The sequence below is a fragment of the Tinamus guttatus genome, unplaced genomic scaffold (genome assembly GCF_059628265.1).
Source record: "Tinamus guttatus ecotype Peru unplaced genomic scaffold, ASM5962826v1 Tinamus_guttatus_pri_ptg000284l, whole genome shotgun sequence".
Lineage (NCBI taxonomy): Eukaryota > Metazoa > Chordata > Aves > Tinamiformes > Tinamidae > Tinamus > Tinamus guttatus.
The window spans coordinates 427,462-449,965 of record NW_028288818.1 but is presented as its reverse complement, the minus strand read 5'-3'; the positions used below and the strand labels follow the sequence as shown (position 1 = coordinate 449,965).

General features: G+C 43.2%; 1 protein-coding gene across 1 annotated transcript; it reads left to right on the top strand.

Annotated features, from left to right (window-relative positions):
• The first annotated feature begins 3,215 nt into the window (after positions 1-3,215).
• On the top strand, positions 3,216-20,872 carry BCO2 (beta-carotene oxygenase 2). The gene is made up of 12 exons (XM_010219418.2): positions 3,216-3,361; positions 11,033-11,237; positions 12,312-12,523; positions 14,184-14,299; positions 14,701-14,803; positions 16,010-16,138; positions 16,279-16,439; positions 16,973-17,140; positions 18,094-18,231; positions 18,893-19,075; positions 19,723-19,833; positions 20,202-20,872. Exons 1-12 carry the CDS (start codon positions 3,253-3,255, stop codon positions 20,313-20,315), a joined length of 1,749 nt encoding a protein of 582 aa, XP_010217720.2. The 5' UTR covers positions 3,216-3,252; the 3' UTR covers positions 20,316-20,872.
• The last annotated feature ends 1,632 nt before the right edge of the window (positions 20,873-22,504 follow it).

Sequence of the window (22,504 nt, the reverse complement as noted above, 5' to 3'; positions counted from 1 at the left end):
TGGACTATGTCCGCGCTGCCACAAAGGACAACACTATGCTAATCAGTGTCGATCAAAATTTGATAAGGAAGGTCGACCGCTAGCCCCTTCGGGAAACTTCAAGCGGAGCGCGGCAAGGGGTCGCGCCATGACGGCAAATCACCCCTCGGAGTGGCTCCCACCGGGAAGCAGCCGCCGCTTGTGCGCCAGCACAAGCGGCAGCGCCGGGGTGGACCTGGCCACCACAATAGAAGTGCTAATTACTGATACATCAGTTGTGCTAATTCCAACTGGTGTCCACAGCCCCCTGGGGCGAGGAATGGCAGCACTATTAATAGGGCGATTTTCAACAACGAGACAAGGGCTGTTTGTGTTACCTGCAGTTATCAACGCAGATTTCATAGGAGAAATTAAGATAATGGTATGGACTCCGATACCACCCTGTACTGTGCCAATGGGAAGATATGGACGATATATTGATTGCTGCAGAGCAAAAGGAAACAGCAGAAGAGGCTCTGCATCAGATTACGCGAGCAGCATCAGCTGCAGGATTAAGAATTGCGGAAGATAAAGTACAGGAAAGTCCGCCTTGGCGATATTTAGGATGGAGAATTTCTGATCATCAAATTCGACCACAATCATTGACCTTAAAGACAGACATAACGACTTTGAATGATCTTCAAAAACTTTTGGGAACTATTAATTGGATCCGTCCCTCCTTAGGAATTTCCACAGAAGAATTACATCCTCTATTTAAGCTCTTAGAAGGAGACACGAGTTTGACATCCTCAAGAAAGCTCACCCCTCCCGCGCGAGCTGCGCTTGGTAAAGTTGTGGACAAATTAACCACTCAGACTGTTCACAGACGAAAGCAGAATTATCCTGTCAGTCTTTTTGTTTTTTATTCTAGCTTCCAATGTTTGGCATATTTCGTTTATTGTTAGTGTGCCTGCTTTGTTTCTTGTTATGTGTTTAAGGATAGATCATTTAATTAAGTCATGGCTGTTCAAACAAAAACAAATAAAGAAGGGTGAGATGTGGAGGCTTGTTCAAAGACAATAGTACCTTGTTAGCAGATAGTTAACCACAAGGGTGTCAGTCTTTGCAGCAGATGGGGGACAGAGCCGAGAAAGACGAGGACTGAGGAACACCTCCCCCTGCCTTGTGTGCGACGTGTCTTGCCAGAAGAAAAGAAACAAAGCCAGACAACCGCGCAGGTGGCCAGATGCTGATTGGTTGTGCGCTTTGCAACACTTGTGTTAAGAAAGTATAAAAAGAAGTCGGTTTGGAAATAAAGTTGTCTCACTCTGCACCCCAGACTGAGTCCGTTTCTTCACAAGGTGCAACACATCTAGATTTATGTGACTAATATATCCCAGCTGCAAAACACTGGCTGTAGGATTAAGCATTGCTCAAAAGCAGAACCTAGAATTCGAACTACCTATGGATCACACAGTCCAAATTTCTTCCATTTGGGGACTGAGACAGCACAAGCCCCTGTTACTAGTGCTGTAGTTTGCTCTATGCAAGAAAAGCAATCATAAAATCTAATAAATTTTAATAGAACAATAATTCTTAGAAGAATGAAGACTTGCTTTGTCTGGCATTTAAAGCCAAGCTGAAGCTCTTTAAAAGATCTCACCTGTTATTCTGCAGTGATTTCTTATGAATTGGGATCTTTCTTTATATGTGAACTTCATCATGATATACATAGATAGAGATGGGAACACTTAGTATGCATTGGTTTTCTTCTAGACCATTTCAAATACGTTTTTGCTGTTTTCCTATTTATCTGGATCAATAAGGATGGTTGTGTCTTGCTTACGTCTCTTATGTATTGCAGTATTTCTTGGGAGAAGCAAAACAAAGTTGTTTACTCTCGTCATCCGAAAGGAACCTAAAAGCTCTTTCATTCTGTCAGGAAATGAGCTACCCATGGAATCCAAGTGGCACTTATCCCACCACTATCCCCTTTCCAGTTTTAATGAGGGAGGTTTGAACTGAAAATTAAGTGGCCTTAAAGCTGCCAAATCTGATCAGTAAAGCTCAGCTGGTAACTACGTCTCCTTTAAGCTTCTCCCTCTTGTTGTTTAAGCTGCAGCGCTTTAGTAAATTAACAAGAAAGCTAAGACCACAGATCAGTAACAGAGTATAAATGGACTTCAAAAAATAACAAAACCATCTCCAAGACAAAGTTCTGATGTTCCTGAGGTCTAGGGGATTTTTGGCAGTGAATCGCTTGTATTATTGAGTTTGCTGTGAGTGCCTCTATAGTTCTGAAAATGCAAATGATGACAAACTTCCTCTCGCTTTCCATGCATTGTACAAAACTGAAATATGCAGAATAACAGATGATGCAGAGAAAGCTGAGGTACTTTAACCAAAAGGTTAATGGGGACTGTTTATTTGAAATAAACTGTCCCTTGGCAAATATGGAAAAATATGGGTGTTAGCATGAAAAGAACAGCTGGAATATTTAGGTAACATATGTATTTGAGCCTGACAAAAGTCATTCTCGGACATGGCGGAATTTGGTCTTGCTGATCTTAGAACATTTTGGTTTTGTTTTTGAACAGCCTAATTATCTATTCAAGGAAACCTCAATAAACTGAAGGGCTGATCTGAAAACAAGCTAAAAATCAAAAAACCCAGGGGCAGGGCATGATGGTTGGCAAAGGTGAAACCTACATTTAGCAATGTACACTTTAACCGACTCACTGCTTCAGATGCTTAATCTCTAAGGATGAACAGATAGAAAAAATCTGGGTTAACATTTAAAAAAAAACACTTTGGAGATGGAAAAGCTTAAGACATGCTGAGTCCTGATCTGCTATCAACACCTGAACATGTCTGAGTAGAAATACTTGGCTTCCTGCAAGTGTAGGGGGGAAATTATTGTGAACATCACAAATTATTCAACGTTGTGTCCAATGCAACTGCTATGCCCCGTGTGCGACTCTTCAGGAAAGGCCTGTGTGGCAGAGCAGGAGCACCTGGCGCTAGCGGCCTGTCCTGTGGCTGGCCCGGGGCAGCCAGAGAGGCCTTAGGAGCTGCCGCGGCCCAGCAGCGGTTGCCGCCGTGCCCCGCCGCGCAGGGCCGTGGCAGTGCTGCGCCGCGCAAGCTGCTGCGTCCGGCCGCGCTCGCGCTCGCGCGCGGCTCCCGGCTCTTATTCTGAAGCGATGCCGTCAGCGAGCAATCGCCGACAGCTCCATCTGTGCGCGCCGCGCACTGCTTTCCTGGCCGCAGTGCCTTCCCCAGGCCATCTCGGATCCGATGCCTTCTTCCCAGCGGAACATGTTTTCCAAAGACCTTTTGTCTGCTGTCAGGCTCCTGCTTGCTAATTTGTGGCATTTCCTCTGCTCCTTGATGCAATTAATTCCAGGTAAAATGAATAAGCAAAGAATAAGCAATAGAATCCTTCTATGCGATCATCCTGGAAAGGGGTTTTCTGCTTCCCTGCTTGTAAGAACTGCTGCTGGCACAGGTCGGTGGAGCAATTTTGTTTCTAATAATCACAGAATAGGAATTAAACCAAAGTGTTTGTTAGAAGTCTGAAATTCTGTTGCTTATTAGAGAAGTAAACGAGAGAGACAGGTGCATTGCACAGGTTGCCTCAGACTATGAGCAGATACTGATGATTTAGTGCTGGAATATCAGTAGGCAGCAGGTTTTCTCTGTGTAGAGCCTGCTGGGAGACATGCAAGGGGGCTGTGAGAGGGACAGGATTGTCTGTAGCGGCGACATCACTGGAGCTTTGATCTGAATGTACGAGTGGGAAACTACCGCAGGGGATTTCATCCTTGCACAGCTCAGCAATTTGTTCCACTATTGCACAACTTAATCTGCTGCTTTTTCTTTCTAATCGAGTGGAGACCTCCTCTCACAAACTGGGGAAGCAGTAAAGATTGGGACTGAATTCACCCAAATCTCTGTCGGTCTCTTCCCTTAGCCGCCAGAATCAAAGGATGGCTTTGGCAGCATCCAAGGACCGCAAAGGCTCTTGAACCTGCCTTCTTGTGCCACCAGTGTGTATCCACAGATAGAAACTTCAGAACAGTCCAGCAGGTTGCTTTTTAACCACATTTGTTCCTAAGCTGGTGGGAGGCATGGCAGAGTAGCCGTGTCACCAACTAGTGCTGTGAGATGCAAACAGATTTTTAAGAGATAGGGCTATTTAGTACAAACTAAAGGACAAATACTATGTCTAGCTTTGTGAATGCTATGTAAAATAACCTATTAGTATTTCAGGGTGTGATAAAGTACTCTAGTGTTGGGGGAAAAATGCCTTATGTGTGTAAGTGTACGACATTTCTGTTCTGCTAGCAGACCGCAAAATCTGTTCCTGTTTAAGCTGGGATTCTTCACTAAATTCTCTTACATCCTACCTTTGTTGTTATACCTTGATTGCCTCTGAAGCTAAACTGCAAAGGAATTTGAAGAGCTGTGTTTCTAGATTGATAGATATAAACAGTCTAAAATTTCCCTGTCCTGTTCTATATATCATAATGGAAATTGCAGATCTTCTCTGATTTTTAATGTGGTCTTGTTGGAAAAGTTGGTTGGTTTAGAATCTTTTCTATTTAACTGAAAGGTGGGAGTAATGAATCACAAATAAAAGACACCCCCCACGCAGCCTATTATTTGTTTAGCCAGTTGAATAATGAGAACAGTGATAATGAAAAAAGAAGTCTGAATAAAAACATCTGCTCTATCTGATGTCTTTTCTATGACCTTGACTGCATTTTGATAGCTCACCAGTCATTCACAGTGTCTCTAGAATAAGTATTTCAAGGACTTGATTGTGTAATTCATAATTTAATGAACAATTCATTACACTTTTTTCATGTCCTCAAAAATACCCAAGTGCAGAATAAACTTCTAGAGCTGGATATGGGGAATCAATTAATATAAAAAATGTACAGCTCACTTTTTATAAGAGAGGGAAGCCGCAGACCCCATCTCCCTTTGACATGCCTCCCTTTCCTCTTCTGTTCCTCTGCCCATTAGCAAGGAAGCGGATCACTTGCAATGGGAAACCAGCAAGCTAGAAGGACTAAAGAGCCGAGCGTGGCAGCTTTGCTGTGGACACAGGGCAGGTGCAACAGCTTCTGTTCAGAAGTCAGTGTGGGACACTCAGGTGAGCTTGAAGGCTCCAGCCCTGCTGAAGGCTGGGGAGCAAGTTAGCGTCAGCGTGGCAGAAAACCACTACCAAAACAGTTACTGCTCAGCCCTTGCTGACAGGAAGGGAAATGTGGTTTGATGCCCTGTTGTTCTGACCTATGATTTACAGGGACTGGGAAGTGGCCCTTGGCTCGCACCAGAGGGTTCCCAGCTCAGCCGGATGGTTAACTTGCATTCGTGAATGATCAGGGAAGCCAAAACTCTTGCTTCACTCTCCCTGCTTGAAGAATCCCTGCTATGAGCATTTTTGTCTACCAAGTCTGCCATTAAATCCGGTCGTGGATGTCCTTCTGAGTCAAACACTTGGATTATGCAGTTGGAAATGGAGACAAATTTTGGTGGTGTACCTTGGATTTGAACGTGCAGGCAAAAATCAGTGTGGGTTTGCTTTATCAAATGAATTTCATGTCTAGAAAATAGCTTTGGGCCCTTCCCAAAAGCTGTTCATATTATTTTGTCACATCCATTTTTACTGCTTACAGTCTACATGCAATTTGACATCTGACTCATTGCTGCGGTACCCAAAGCATGTACAGTAGCTTCTTTTGAACAAAAAGCTTTTCAAAGATCCTTATCTGTTGCTCTATTTCTGGATAGAAGTAATTAATGCTACTAAGTAATTATATCTCTAGGTTGACAGGCAGAGAAATTGTGGTGTGTGGCTCTTGGAAACAGTGCATGAGCAGAGAATTAATCTCTGTTCAAACAGGTGCCAGACTGCAGTAATTCTGTAGTAATAGTTTTCCATTGTGAGAAAAGACCTGAGGAGAAACGGCAGTATTACAGCTGGTATTGCTTCTGCTCTGATGAGCCAAGGGAAGTTGAGATCTTAAAATTATTTTTAAGCATTTCATGTCCTATGGAAATTGTAGTCCAGAGATGAGATCTCGGTGCATGCCAGATCTTCAAGATATATTGCAAACTTGTGCTGATTTTAAGGCATTATGCTCAAGTGAATATACCAGTGAATAAACCACTGAGACTGCAGAGGCTGTAGGTGGCTGCTTGCATGAATTCTTCTACTCTGGAGCGCAGCCAGAGCAACTACAGTTCTGCCTCTTACACAGAAAAAGCTGTCGCTCACCATTAGCGGTTAAGTACTTCAATTTACATGTAGCTCAACATTTAAAAGAAGTCTTTTCTCTTTTGGTGAGTTCTGATTTTAAGATAATACATACTCCTTTATGATATTAACCCACAAAGAGGCCTTTGAAAGGGAAGTGTTTGTATTATATTTGTGTATTTTCTGAGTAGACACAGATAATTATTGCAGTTTTTAGTACTAAACTATGACTAAATTTGGAGTGTGGACCTGATGGAGTTTTATTTTTTTTCTCAACAGAGGTGAAATGCATGGTGCAACTCTGGTATGTATGGTTATTTCAAATGCAGCAACGGTGACTCACAAGTTGGTGACTCCTTTGTGTTAATTTTGCAGTGTATTGTCTCGCACATGGCCTGCAGCATTTAGTCTTTTTGGAATGAATACAAGTCTTTCCTGTGGTGACAGGGAAGAGTGAGCTGCACTAGGTCCTTGCGTCTGTTCTCATCTGTTACATGCTTATTAACCTGGCTTGTTTGCTGCTACTGATCACACCTCAGTGGAGCTGTGTACATGTCCGCGCACTTCTACATTATATAAATAATGACTGATTTAAAAAAGTCAGGTTGCATAAAATCTCTGCAGAGAACTCGTCTGACTCTGCATACACATACACCAAGCTTTCTGAAATGCTGTCTTGCTTTGTAGATAACCATTGAGGAAACCTCTCATTGCTACATAATGCCTAGGTCATTTGCAATAATGAGGTAGCTGATATCATGCAATTAAAAGATCCTTTTTTTTAAAAAAAATTATTTTGGTATTTTGGCAAGCTTTATGGAGGTGAGCTTTTCCCCCTTCTGTTTCTTGTCCTGCATCTCTTTGCATTTAATTCACTAAAGTAAAAGTTGCTTGTATGGCCTTTTTTTTTTTTTTCCTTTTCAGAACTCCCCTAGAATGGGTGGTCATATTTCTAAAAACTTATGGCTGGTCTGAGTATCATGATTTGACTGTATTTTGAATGTGCTATTGTCAGGATGTTCAACCTGTGAGTACTTATGAGCAGGAAAGATATCGTATTATATTGCTATGCTGCTTTGACTTCTTTCTTTCTGTGGTGTGATATAAGAACAAGGCAATAGCAAATGTATTCTTGTTGTGCATAGCCTGCTTTTGCTCTTTCTCAGAAATGCCTTGAAACCTTTTGAATAGTTGTGGCTATCCAAGTTCAAGAAAGGTGAATTCTAATTAAATCAGACTTCAGGAAAGATTATTAAGATTATTGAGGGAATGGAAAGCCTATCATAGGTGAAAGAAGACTAAAAGCTTGGCTTGTCTTGCTTTGAAAGAGATATGATTGCTGACTATAAATACAGCATGGGGTAAACACAAGTGGGGGAGAACTATGCAAGCCAAAAATCAGTGCTGACCCAAGAATAGGCCAATCAACTCTCTTGTGAACAAATTCCTACTGCAAGTTAGAAGGATTTTTCTATTCATTTGAGCAATGAGAGTCACCCAAAGAAAAGAGAAGTTCCAGGAAGCCCTCCAAGTTTTAACATCACGCACATAAATGCAGCTTTCTGGGACAGGAAGCTGCTAGTAGATGACTCAAGAGGTCCTTTCCAGTTCTCCGTTTGGCTCTTTTGTGAACTATTTCTCTAAATTCTTATTTGTAGTTATGCTGCTCTTAGCAAAGTTAGGGAGGTGTGGTTTGTTTTCCCCACCCCCAGCTCCTGTACTGCCTTCTTGGTCATGCCATCCTTATTTCCACTTGAAGGCAAAAATATATCTCTTTTTTCTCTGCATATTTACACCTTTACAAGCTTTATCACAGCCTACTAAGGCAGTATATCTCCAAATGCTGGTAGTAATCACTAAGCCTGCCAGGTATCAGTTGATATGAAAAGCCTGTTTATTTATGTCTAAGGAACTATTATGGGACAATAATGTAAGGATAAGATTGAGTGCCTCATATGGGATTTAATTAGAACTTAATTGAATTTTAAGAGGGAGAGGATGTTGGTAGTTGCAGGTTAATTGCTTTAGCCCTGCAGCCTGAATTCTTTATCTAGCTGACTAGAGATCTAAGAAGGATTTGGGGATTGGCAAGCTGGAGAACTACAATGAAGGGATCTTGCAATTTACTTTTGTGTCTGCTCAGAACTCCATCTGTCTATGGCTGATCTAAAGAAGCAAGCTAAGACAAATACTGTATGCCAACATAATTATTCTAAAGTACTCTCTTGCTCTGGGATAAAAGATTTTCTTTGTAGACTTGAATATGTGCTTTCAGAGGCTCACAGACAAACTGTGCAGCAGTTTCACTTAATCACCTGGATTAAAGAAGGTAGTCTAGTGGAAGTGTCTGCCGTGGTGAAAGTGATTGTTGTAGACTGAACAAATTCCTGCATCCCTGGAAGGGTGTTCAATATTAATCTGAGATATCCTTAGTGTCTGGTCTTGCCTATGCTATGTTTAGCAATAGGTTTCCTATTCCTAAATGTCTTCATGTTTATTGGTGTTTTAATTACTGGTGCATCTTAGCCAACTCCAGTTGAGTTCAGAGCAGAACAGTCTTACGATAAGGATGCAGTAATGGAGCCGAACAGCTCCTCTGACCTGTGCCAAGGAGCCTAGGGAGCTGAGGAGGTGCTAATGTTGGGAGGAAGGTGACAGCCCCTGTAGGTAAGCCCACTTTGCAGCTGAACCGATTGCTGAGACAATCCCTGTGTTGACAAGGCTTTGTAAGCCACGCACCTGGAGCCCGTAACTTAGGCTGTGCTGTTGGCACACGGTGTTCCCTTCACTTTGTGCTTCCTTAATTCTATAGTCCATATTCACTAGGAAAATGGGCTACATGTGTTCTGTCCTGCTCTTAAAGTGTGAGCTCAATCTGAGAACCATCCTGTGCACCTTTGAATAGCCTGTGCACTTCCACCTAACTGCATTTCAAGTGCTGCCAACTAGCCAGAGCTCTCCATGTGCAGCGTAGGTAGGAAACAGGACTACAGATTCCTATAAGACTTTGGTTCTTTAATGCTGTATTTATAACATTTGCTGTGTAATAAGTTACAGCTGGCCTGGACCCGCAGGTATGCACTGGAACTTCTCTAGGATGTTCTTCTCAGTGAATATGCTAATCCTTTCCTGGAAAATATTTTGCACTATGGACAGGGAAGCTGGTTCTTTGGCTCAGCAGAGGATTTTGTCTCTCTCTCTCCTTTTATTTTTTTAAACAGCTTAATGCTTTGAAGAAACCCAATGCCACAATCTACCTCTGCTCCTAAACAACACCGGGAAACCATGAATCTTAGCTAACCATTAAAAGGGATACCAGCATTATGAAACTTCTTTACTATGAACGGATTCGTATTAAAAAAAAACCAAACAAACAAAAAAACAAACAAAAAAACCCATTAGGTTTAGCCACAAACAATGCTGGTTCTTACTGTATTCAACCTTATAGCACAGTTTTTTTCAACACGGGTTTTCAAGCCTGTTCCAGAAAACCTTTGCTAAACCCTGCTCAGGTGAGGTCATAGCCACAGGTGTCTGACATTGCTGAATATTGCTTCTTGTGAAATTGATTTAAACTGGCACAGCAAAGGCTGGAGGCTATAAACAGAAACATAAAACAGAACATAAACATAAAAAAAAAAATCTTATATCCATTTTGACGGTGCGGAGCTGAAATGAACCATATCTTCAATTGCTCTGCTCCATGATCTTGAAGGAATGGACAGGGCCTGGTCTTCTGTGTTCAGCTTGCTCAGTGTTGCACCATCTGTCCTTTACTCTGTAAGCTTTACTGCATAAGCCTTGGTGATCAAGGGCTTCATAAATCAATTTTCTTGTTCTGCAAATCACCCCCTCCCCAAAAAAAAAAAACGAAAAAAGGCGGGAGGGAGCAAGTCTGGGTCTAAGGCAGAATCTATGAGGATAGCTATAAAGATTAAACATGAATGACTGGACAGTAGAAATACATAAGCAAAAATTTAACTGCAGCGGAGGTAAGAACATCAACAGTGTATTTTGTATAAGCACCACATCTTTTGCTATATTCCTGTTTTCTCTGCTCTCTGCTTTGTATCTGAAAGCTCCTTGTTACATTGTAAGAATTAGGAAATGCCCCAACATATTCAGCTCCTCTGGTTCTAATATATCCGTAACCGTGATACCAAGATGAATTTAGAGTGTATATTTTTTTTGTCTGATGGATGCATAACTCTACCTTGCTTTCAGCACTGCTGTGGTATAGAAGCAACCTGCACTGTTATACAAGCTACTTAATTGAATCTTCCTGCTTCTGGCTTTGCTCTGTGAAACACAGACTGGCATTTCTGTCTGCTTCCTTAGAGGACCAGTTGTCAGGAGTTGCTGGGAGATTATTTTAGGGCTCCTCGTCAACATTACTGTGCATCATTCCTGTTTGCAACAGATGATTCTGTAACTTTCCAGGTTCTCATAACAAACATTCCCATCTTCTTGTTAGTTGCTTATTTCAATCAATTCTAACCATAGGCTTCCTTTAGTTAAAAGAAAAGTTCTTTTCTTTCTTATCATCATACCTCTTAGTATCTCCTTTTGCATGTAGAACAGGTGTCTCTAATGGATTAACTGCAGTACCGTTAAATCCACTGGATTTTCAGCTCCCTGTTGACATGACAGGTATTGTGGGAGCCGAGTTTAGTGTTAATATAGATCCGATATAGCTTGACTGCCCTCTGAATGCCAGTCTTGGGCATCTAAGCTTGAGCTCTAGCAATTCTGTTCATTCTGGGGAAAATTGCTTCCAGTGAAGGTGCTTTTTTGCTGCTGTCTTTGCAGATCTAAAGACTTCCCCATCAAGACCAGCAAAGGAGCAAATCACCTTCCACAGCCACAGACGCTTGCAATGTATCTCACCCTTAATGCAAACAGTAGAAGAGACTCCTCAGCCCATCCCAACAAAAATCAAAGGACATATTCCCAAATGGATTAATGGCAATCTTCTGAGAAATGGGCCTGGAAAATTTGAGTTTGGTGAGGAGAAGTAAGTGCAGGTTGGTGGGTCTGTCATGTGATTCTGGTCTGAGCACTGGCTAAATCTGCCCGCCCTCCCCCCATGCCCCCCGCCCAAAAAAAAAAAAAAAAAAAAAAAAAAGGCTTAGAGCTGTTTAGAGCATCTTGTGACTTCTTTTTAAGTTGGGTGAGGAGGAAATGTTACCCCTCTTTCAAGAACAGCTGCTTTCTCATGTAGAAACTCTCAGTTGGTGCTCTGAGAACAGGAACGTGTTTAACTGTTAAGGCTGGAGCCTTGAGTCATGGAGAGACTGCAACCTTGTGAGGCGACAGAGCATAGAGATTTCTAGTCCTGTACCTTTAGTGAAAGTCCATTTATGGAGTTGGCTTAAAAATAAAGATGTTAAAGAAAAATTATTAAATCAACATTAAATCAAATCTATCTTGTTTTAAAAATCATGCAATTAATATTTTAAGAAAGCAGCCAGTGCCTCTGGCTGGGATCTGCCAAACTGCCAAACCTATATCTTTCTGCAAAGCAGATGGCAGCAACTGGCTAAAGGTTGTCATTTTAACATATTTTCATAGGTAGAACTTAAGATTTTTCCTCAAATCTTTGTTTTTATTCCACTTTTGGGGAGAATGACATCCTTCAAGTAGCTGAGAGTTTGTAGTTCTGTCTATGCAGTTGGGCTTTTGGTAGTAGCTTCTCTACTTTTGGTGCAGTAAAGCACAATTTCTGTTCCTGGTGATGAAATCGGTGGAATGATTAGTTTAGCAGTGTAGATTACTATCCTCCAAAGCTCATGCATAGCATTCTCAACAGTCCTTAAGTTTTACTTTAAAAATAATACAGGTAGTCTGGTTCTTACTGAAAGTCGATGCCTAACCTCAAGCTCCGGCCTTGCAAATGTAGAGGTATTTGACTCATTTCACTCAATTTACATGCCTTCTTAGGCTCATTACAAGGCTATGTACGTTAGTGCACAGGGGACCTGCGAGTTAGCTTGTCACAAACAACAACAAACCCCAAGGGAAGAGGGAACATGTTGCAGGACAGAATGCCATACCCAGCTCTTGTTCTTTTATTTTTCTCTGCCTGAAGATTCAACCACTGGTTTGATGGCATGGCCCTGCTGCATCAGTTCCAGTTGGAGAATGGCACAGTGACATACAGGAGCAAGTTCCTGCAGAGCAGCTCCTACCTGACGAACAGCCAGAACAACCGCATTGTGGCCTCAGAATTTGGGACGCTGGCAATGCCAGACCCCTGCAAGAGTGTCTTTGGGCGCTTCTTGTCACGCTTTGAGATACCACGTAAGAGGGTTTTTAAGCAATAAGTAATGTTTTGCAATTTTCTTGGGGAACTTGTGGCTAGGTCTGAGGGGAGCTGTGGGGAAGTCTTGTAGACCAACTCTGAGCCCATGGTTTTCCTTAGAAGACCATCCCTTGGAGCAACATGAACAAAAACACTACCAAGTTAGTGTCAAAATCTGTTGCAGAGGTGTTAGGGCCACTTAATGTTTTAATCCTAAATCAGATATGTGGTTTCTGCCTTGGAAAAAATGTTTGTGTATGGGGATGACTTGCAGACAGGTCAGTGGTCTGCTCAGTGCCAGAAGATGCTTGGGAGATCTTGATGACCAAATCCACTTGACACTTATCCCTCTGAAAACCCTGACGCAAATATTTGGTTTGCAGGCGCATTCGGTTCACTTGATTCCACAGCGAGTTATAAACTGCCAACAGAAATCTTTCCTCAGAGAACACCCTGTACAGTCCTGGTAATGAGCATTACAGTCTGTTATTCTCCCTGAGACACAGTCTTGCCCTTAAAACACCTTGCCTTTCTAAGCTTGTAGGTTAAGTGGGCTAATCCTTCCTTCCTGTACTAAGGTGCAGGATGTGGTATGAGTAAGGTGACAGAGAATATTGCACAGGAATGGAAGCATTATTACCTGCAGGATGCAGTATACATCAGGTAGGAAATGGGCTTAATTTGAGGCAAAGTATCTTGCACTAAAATCAGAACAGACATAAAAGATACGCCCAAGTATGTCTTTGCCAAACGTATAAAAGTCAACAACTCGGTTATCGTTTGGGCCCAGTTTGAGCTTTGCACAACGTTTCCAGATCTGGTAAGAAGCAATACTAAAAATCTCATTTTTAGGACGAGTTGTGTGGATGACTCGTGGATGTTGGCTTTTGAGCTAACCAGCAACTCTGACCAAGCTTTAGCATACACATTAAACAGCCACTGAACTACTTAAAACTAGACTGCCTTTCGTATTGTGGGGTTTGGCACCCAGACGACACTGCAACTGAAGTGATCTGGAGCACCCAAAGACCTCAAATAGCAGCTGAGTCTGGCCTCTACATGCTTCAATGACTGAGTGCAACCAGTTACAAAGAGATCACCTCTCTGGGGTAGAAAAGCCTCCCATTACTGAAGAAATAGTTAGGCCAATTCAGAAAGCTTTGCACTTTTGTGCAGTTTAATCAATGCTTGTATGATCTTTAAATTATTTTGCCCTATCACAGGGTCAGGTTGATGAGGCAGTGACCTGCCTCATCAACTGCTGCTGAACCCATGCTCTTTTGTTCTTACTGTTATTACTGGCAGCATTGTCTGATCTTTTGGCAAAAGATACTTAGCCGTATCCAGCAATTGCCTCCTTTAGTTCAAAGTTCCAGGTTTATAATATCTTCCTTTAGCACCCCGCCCCGCCCCAAAAAAAAAAAAGCCACATTGAGCTGAGAAAGATGTGCAGCTACAACAAGCCCTTTTGCTTTTATCCCTGACTCACCTGTGCAGACAGTTTCCTGAGTGTCTTTGTAGATTAGTGAGATATTTCTAATCGAGCATGGAGGGATTAGTGTCATTGTAAATGGGTTTATTTGTTTAAACATGTCTAACTTGTTGTAATGTGACCCGAGCTTAAACAAAGCTGTGTGCAACTCTCGTATTTTGTTTCAGAGCCAAGCGACAATGCCAATGTGAATTACGTTACGTATAAAGGAGACTATTATGTCAGCAATGAGAATATTTTCATGCACAAAGTTGACCCTGAAACGCTTGAAACAAAGGAGAAGGTGAAGATGGGTGGCATTAACGGGGTTTATGGTACAGGAGATGACTCCCTGCTCTTGCTAAGGGGAGTACCTCAGTAAATTGTGAGGTGAGGGAGAAGCATGGGTTCTGGAAGAAATGATCAGTGCAGGAATTTGTGGTGGGCTTGAGTACCTGAAAAATCTCCTTAGCACTAAGGCAGCTCTCGCAAATGAAGATGCAGTCACGGTCTGTTAATAGCAGGCAAGGAGAGAGATGAATATACTCAGTTTGAGTAAAGCTGGCATTCTTCCAATGCACTTGCTACTTGTCTGGACTTGCCTGCAGCTGCCTGTATGTGAGAAGTAAGTGTGCACAGGAAAATATTACTAGTATCACTGACGTTTAGATCTGTATTCCCATTCCATCTTTCGGTAATTTGCAGGTGGACTGGAGCAAATTTGTTGCAGTGAATGGGGCCACTGCTCATCCACATTATGAGTCAGATGGGACAGCATACAACATGGGCAATTCCTACGGGAAACATGGTAAGACTGGGCATGGCTAGGCCTAGCCTGTGGGCAGACTGGACAGGATACCTCATGCTGCTTCACGGGGCAATTCTTGAAGGAATTCCAGTATTCAGAATTTCCAGAAACTTTGAAATTCTCTAAACCTAAATGGCAACCAAGTCATGATGACAAAATGGTGACAAAATGATGACAAAAACTCTTATGTCAGAGTATCAGTCTACCCCATAAAATAGCTTCTCTCCATTAGTTCTGGTGCTTTTGACTTCCTCTGTGTCTAGGGTTATTTCACACCTCATACTTCTGAGTAATTTGGCCTCAGAATGGTCAGTGGGTTCCCTCCCTTCTCCTCCAAGCTTTAACAGAAAAGAATCATTTCTAAAGAAGTCCTAATCCAGCACTGAATTCTGACATTGGCTACAAGCTTGTCATCAATACTATCTTCTGATAAGAAAAATTAATGGTTATATAGGAGAGAAGTGCCAGATACCACAGTAAATCAACTATCTTGCAGTAAAGCAGAATTTTGTGGAATATCTTCTTTCCCAAACTGTGCAGATTACTGCTAGATCTGAACTAGTTATAGACATATGGTTGCTGACAACTACTGTTGACTCTCATTAGATGAAAAGCCTCTCTTCTGGGTGCCCCGACGTCTGTGAAAACAGTCATTCCCCTTTGTACCTCAGGCTGTTCTAGTTCACTGAACAGTTGCCCACTTATGATATATTTTTTTTCTGTTCTTGCTGTTTTCATTTCCTTTTGGCTTTAGTGTTATTTTCCTTTACAGCACGTGGCCTTTTCAGTTGGAGAGACTAAATGATAAACTATTATTCAAACGTGCCATTCATCCCTGCCCATATGTTCAGGGTTAGTAGAAGAGTATCAGTCTTCGCTAGGCTTAGAGTTCTCATTTCCTTTGAAACGCAAGCCAGGAATTTGGTAATTTGGTTTTCTTCCTAGTCCTGTTATATATGAGATACTCGAAATATACACAATGAATGCACTGCAGTGTGTGTGTGTGTGTGCATGCACGTGTGTGTCTCCCGCTCATCCTTTGTGGATTTTATAATGACTTGATAACCAACCTGTTTCCTGGACTGTACACTCATGACTGTGCTTCCTAGTCTGCTAGAGAAACAGAAAAAAACAGACTGACTTTAGTTTCATGAATGTTTATAGTCTTGCAACTCAGTGGCAATGAACGTATTTTCTTCTTTTCAGGATCGAAGTATAATATCATTCAGATCCCTCCACAAAAGTCAAACTGCAGTGACATGTTACAGGGAGCAAAAGTGCTGTGCTCCATTGCTCCAATGGATAAGATGAAACCCTCCTACTATCACAGCTTTGGTAAGAACACTTCCTTTCTCATACTTTTTGGAGTTAGCCTACTTTGAGGCAGAAAGGGCTGTTCACTACTCTCTGCCCTCAGTTTTTTTGTATTGTTGTATTTGCCTAATACTCCAACATCTCCTTCCCTACCTTTTCAGGGATGAGCAAAAACTACATCATCTTTGTTGAGCAACCGATTAAGCTGAATCTCCTGCAGATTATCACTTCCAAGCTCCGTGGGAAGCCCATTTCCGAAGGAATAAGCTGGGAGCCTCAGTACAACACCTTCTTCCATGTGGTGAATAAACACACAGGGGAGGTAGGTGGATCTTGGTCTTTCCAGCAGCTGTGCAACTGTAGCTGGGAATTTAGATCCCAGAAGAAGAGTGCCACAGATGGCTACATGAATCAATGCAGCATCTATTGCAATAGATCTTTTATGAAGATGAGTATAAGCTTATTGCAAATGGCATGACTTCATGCATTTTTCTGCTCTGTTGTTTAATCTTTGTCAACCCTGGAAGAATAGATAGTGCTAAGTGGTTTTAGGCTCCTGGAATTGCAGCACAGTGTCTGAAATGCAGTTCTCAAAGGCTACTGTCAAAAAAAAAGCATGGGAATGATGCTTTAGGGACCAAGTCATGACTCAATGGCGTCTATTTTGTGCTTGTTTATATCTTGACTTGTCTTTATGTGATTTATTGTCTTAAAATAGCCTTTGTGAAGGGACTCAAAGGGGGAAGACAAATGCAAAGCAGTGAGGGGGAGAATGAAATATGTGTGAGAAACTCTTTTGAGATGAGCTAGGACCTTTTGAAAGAGCAAGTGAGTCTTTCTCTTTTATTACTGTAGGTGCTGCCAGGGCAGTGGTATAGTAAGCCCTTTGCTACCTTCCATCAAATCAATGCCTTTGAAGATGATGGCTGTGTGGTCCTTGACCTGTGCTGCCAGGATAGTGGGACAGCACTGGCTACTTACAAACTTCAGAATCTGCGGAGGGCTGGGGGAGGCCTAGATCAGGTAAGATATCTGTTTGTGTCGAGGGTGTGATGGGGCTCCCCATTGGACAAGTTACTCATCTGACGCAAGACATGAGCACAAGTCATTTCGGTTTTTCTCTGCATCAGAAAGCTAAGGCATGTCTGAACCTGATTTCTCTATTTTCTCCCATTCGTGCTTAGTCATTTTGTTCACTGACTAAGTGTTTTATCTGGCCGAGTTCCTCAAGCAGTTTACTGTGGCTACATAAAACACAAAAGTTTTAAATATGATTTCCAAGATGAACGTACAAGTTTGAAATAGCTTTGTGGTTAACTGGTGAGTCATAAAATGAAGCAACCAAAAATACCAGAACAGAGTCCCTGACACATATTTTAGTTAGATAGTTTAATCATTGGAACCGTGAACGTTTCTTCTAAACTGGGCTTCAATACAGCTTTAATGCTGATGGGATCATTTAAAGGAATATGCTTGGCTCAGCTTCAGACTGCCAAAGTGGGACTGCTGCTCAACAGCTGTGGGCATCTAGAAGATGAGTCTCTTGCAGGGGTATCTCTCTGCTTGATCAGTGCTGCTGAGGTCCCATTTTATGTAATCTCCCTATTAGCTCATGCAAGAGAGGCCTAGGTCAGCTAGCCAGTGAAGGGTATAGCTGGACAGGCCATAAAAAGACTCATTAAGTCTGTCCTCACTGAATACAATATTGATTTGGGGGCTACAGAGTGATTTCAAGACCGAATTCAGCAGTTATTACTGTGAAAGTAATGCTGACCCATTTACTGACCGCCTTTTGTGTTTTGTTATAAAGTACTGGGACAAGGGGAGCTCTTAAAAGAAAGTGGTAAAACAGGTAATAGAAGGAGAACAAGAAGTGGGAGGAAGGTCTGAAATTTCAAGATGGCTCCTCAAAGGGCACTAAGTTACAGAGGTCATTCCCTTTTTTCTCCATTCCCTTAACTTTGTGTCTCTGACAGGTTTATAACTCAATACCACGAGCTTTCCCTCGCCGCTTTGTTCTCCCGCTGCATGTGAATTCAGATACACCTGTAGGAAAAAATTTGAACCCTCTGTCTTACACATCAGCAAGAGCTGTGAAAGATGCAGATGGTAAGGTGTGTATATTAAAGCCTTATGACTGCATTTATGGCTGTGGTGAGATCTCTTGTAGCAGCTTCATCCTGTGCTGCTATCTCTTCAGACCTTGTTCACCATGAAAGCAAAGTTTGGTCATCGCTTAGATGGGAATTAGTGACATACTACAAAGCATACCCCATTCCCTTAGATGAGAAAGCAAGGACTGACAGTCAATTATCAAAAAGGCCCAAGTGGGCTATTAAGCTTTGCCATAATTGGCCAGATTTCAGCTTTTTCATTTGCAAAATTGTCCATATTTTCACCTGGGTGCAGAATGCTTCTGACTCTTGACAGTCCTATGGTGTGGCTGTGGAGGGTATAAAACATGTGCTGTCTCAGGCATGTTCTAGCCGCTATTGTTGGAGTAATCTCAGTGAGTAGTTTTAACCTCAGTTGCTGGTAAATAGTTTCACCTCTTCTCCTTAAACCAAACCTTTAAGTTTCCAGAATTCTGAGAAGTTCTCTGAGTGAAATAGCACGGGAGACAGAACTGCCCCTTTAAGCTACCTCAGGGTATAGCCAGGCTCAGCCTCGAGCATCTCACCTCCACAGTGGCTGTGTGGAGCGTTAGAAAAACTGGTCAGCTCCTCTGCCAAGTAAAAGTTAAACTGACTGTCCTATAATGCCTGCTTCCTCTAGGTCAGGTGCATACATGAAAATCTCCACCCAGAGGGCTTTGAAAATGTTGGGGGCTTGGAGTTCCCCCAGATTAACTACACACAGTACAATGGCAGGAAATATCGTTTCTTCTATGGATGCGGCTTTCGGAATTTGGTTGGAGATTCCTTGCTGAAAGTTGATGTTGAGACCAAGACATTCAAGGTGAGATGAAGTCGGACTATCTATTTTTTGAGTACTGGAAGTTATTCCATTGAACTGCCCTCTAAGATCTGTCGTGCAGAGACTTTTCCAGAACCCAGGAAGAGTTAATATTCATCAGAAAGACACTCTTGTTTTAAGGGTTCTGATAATGGGTACATGCTTTGCAGTAAGACAGCCCTCCTTTGTCGCAGAGGTTGGTGCCACAGCTGTCTGCAGTAAGAGCAGCAGCAATGCCCTCAGGTGGTGCCCATAGATCTCTTCTCTGCTCGCATGGCACCTCTGCCTCTACATTGTCAGGGCACAGCTTGGTCTACCCTAGCATGGTATAAAGGTGTGCTGCTCAGGGTGGATTATTTTTTTCCCCCGAGCTTGTAGCTGATACCTATGCTGGCACAAATTGTTGGATGAAATGAGCAGCAGGAGCCCTTTCACTGCCTGTTTGCACATGCCTGGCACAAGGGCATGCTATTACAACACTGCAGTTGGCATATTACTGTAATCAAGCTAATAATTCATCAGGACAATTACAGATTTCTTGGGGAGCACAGCTGCCCTGCATGCCTGGGTAGCTTTGCAGGGAGGACTCCAATTTGGACCTCTACTGACTCTAGTAGCCAAATATGAACATCTCTGTGTTATTACCCTAGATTTGGCAAGAGGATGGATCCTACCCATCAGAGCCTGTGTTTGTGCCAGTGCCTAATGCCATGGCAGAAGACAGCGGGATCATCTTGTCCGTTGTGGTCTCCCCGACTGAGGTAACATTTCTACTAGTTCATCAAAGCCACACAGTATTAGGTATGTTTGCTAAACCACAGAACTGGATTTAAGGCGCTCTGCCATCCAGCATTCACGCATCATGCTTCCCAAGGTCTGTACTTCTGCCACTGTCAAGCAGAGCCAGGCAAACCTCAAATAGGACTATACTTTGGAGCATCAGTATTTTTTGGGTGACACATGTGACTAGTTGTGCTCCCAGCTAGAAGTCTCAGTGTGTAAGGTCTGTCTTTGGTGTTATGGACGGGTTTTATGTTTGGGCTCCCTTAAATGGGCCAAATGTAGTGTGTTGGACAGTGGAATGAAATATGGCCTAGCCATTAATTCTGACTGTGTTTTCATCCTGCAGAACCGAAGCACCTTCCTGCTCATTTTGGATGCAGAGACCTTTAGAGAACTGGGGCGAGCAGAAGTCCCAGTGCAAATGCCTTATGGGTTCCACGGCATCTTTGCTTCACGCTGACAGAAAACTCTGCCTCCTGTAACGCAGGACCAAGTTAGGCTCAGAAATAAACCTCTCCTTTCTTCTACTTCCCACCTTTGCATTATGCCCTGGATGAAAGAATTGCTTCTCTGCCATAGCCTGAGTTTCTGCTGAAATAATATACTGTAAAGGGCCTGAAATGTCCTCTGAGGAAGAGAGTAGCCCCATCACTTTAGCAGCCTGCTGTTTTATTTTGCTGATTTGCTAGGCCAATGAGCAGCTGTTCTTGAAGCCTGCCATGTGTAAGGCTTGCAAGGGAGAAAACAAAGATGACCATTGTTTTCTTCTGGTACCATATGCTCTGAAGGGAAGAGGCCAAACAGTATCTGTGCTTTGTCTGGAGTGTGTAAAGCAGATGGGAATAAAAAAAAAAATGGTAGTATCTGAGCCCAAGGAAGGGATGTCGTTTCACCCCTGCTACATAAAGATGGCCTTCAGCAAAGATCCAAAGGGTAGAAGCAAAGGCTTACAAGAGTTGTATTTGTAGTGCTGTTTTCTTTATGCTAACATGCCCTGAAATAAAACACTGGTGTTCATTCTTGTCCTTGCCCTCACTAGACCTGTGGCCAATCTCTGCCAGTCCACAAGACAGGTCAGCTATAACCTTTACACACACTTTATTAGATTACCTGATTTGGTAGACATGCAAAACACATCTCTACTGTGCTCCTTCCTACATGTCAGAGCTGTATCCACCTCTGCTAATGCTAACACTTTCTGCCTTGGTCTTATTTTAACCAGGCTGAAACATACAGAATTTCACTGTGGTCTTGGTAGCCCCATGCTGCAGGGTGCAGAATGGGGAGAAGGCAGAAGGAGAGCCTCAGGCCAGAGTTGGTCTCACAAAGCCACTAGGTGGCAAACATCTCTTGGGAATGGTGGTCCAGTCTTGGCCTGCCCGTGTGTGACCTGCGCTGTCAGCTCAGGGAGCCTCCCTGGTTAAAGGCTCCTAGAGTCTTGTCATCACTGCTGCTTTCTTTAAGCCTTTCCTGCCTGGGGAGGGTGGTAAGAGGCCAGGCAACTACCAGAATTTCAAGTGCCACTGTCTGTTAACTGTAACCAGCCAGGGCTTCAGTGGAACAATGCAGAAATCAGAGAGAGATGCCCTCCTGTGCCAAGTCTGTTATGTTTACAAAGCTGTACTTCAGCAACACAGTCCTAGGCCCTGCCTGCATCATGTGCACGCGGGCTCTGCACCACTGCCCTAAGAGCTATATTTTCTCTTGCTCTGCCATACAGAACTTCACAGTTCCTGCCTGAGGATTGGAGTTTTTGCCATTCCGGTGAAGTGGCAGATGTACCTAATTACCCTTGGTATCCAGGAACCATTCAAATCCTTGCATCACTGAGGAGTTGCAGGCCCCCACCCTCCCAAAGCTTTCTGTAAATCACTACTCTTTACGGATTCCCCTGATTGAGCTCCATGGATGTGATTACAGGTGCGCTCTCGTTTACAGAGCAGAGGCAGAATTAGCTTGGCAGCAGAGAAAGGAAATAACAGGCTTGGCACCCTTCCTCTGTAGCTGCTGCAGGGAAGGACTGTGGTTACTCTATCAAAACCACTGCAAATGAGGCGTGTGAGAAGGGTGTGGGGCATTCCCGGGAGCTCTACAACAGCTCCTCTGGTACCATGGTGCTGGAGCGCAGACAGGGCTCAGCTGTTCTGGGTGGGCAGGAGTTAGGTCAGCATAATCACCTTTCAGGTGAGTGTTGCTGTGTGAACCATTCCTCCTTGGGTTGCTGCACAAAGCGCTTTCCGTATCTATTCAGAGCTGGCCAGCTCTGCTTTGGTAGGCCCACCCACGCACGGTGGTATGTTTGCAAACACCCACCTCAGTTGCCATTATTTGAAATCTCAAAGCCAAGTCAAACTGCAGCCTCTTAGCATCACACCAACCAGGTGAACCACGGTGGGGTGAAAAACCTTAAAACTCAGATAGGAAAACTTAGAGTGCGATGCACAAGTGTGGGGGCTCGGTTGCTTCTGAAGCACCCCTTCCTGCGTGACAAGGCTCCTGTGCAGCTCCCGGCACCCATGGAGCTGTCTACGTAGAGCAGCTCCGCTCGGGGGGGTTTCAGAGCGCGCCTGAGCGCGCTCTGCATCAACCCGCGCCCGGCCTCGCGTGCAGCCACTGCCGTAGCGCCACCAAGCGGGGCTGTGGCTGGCC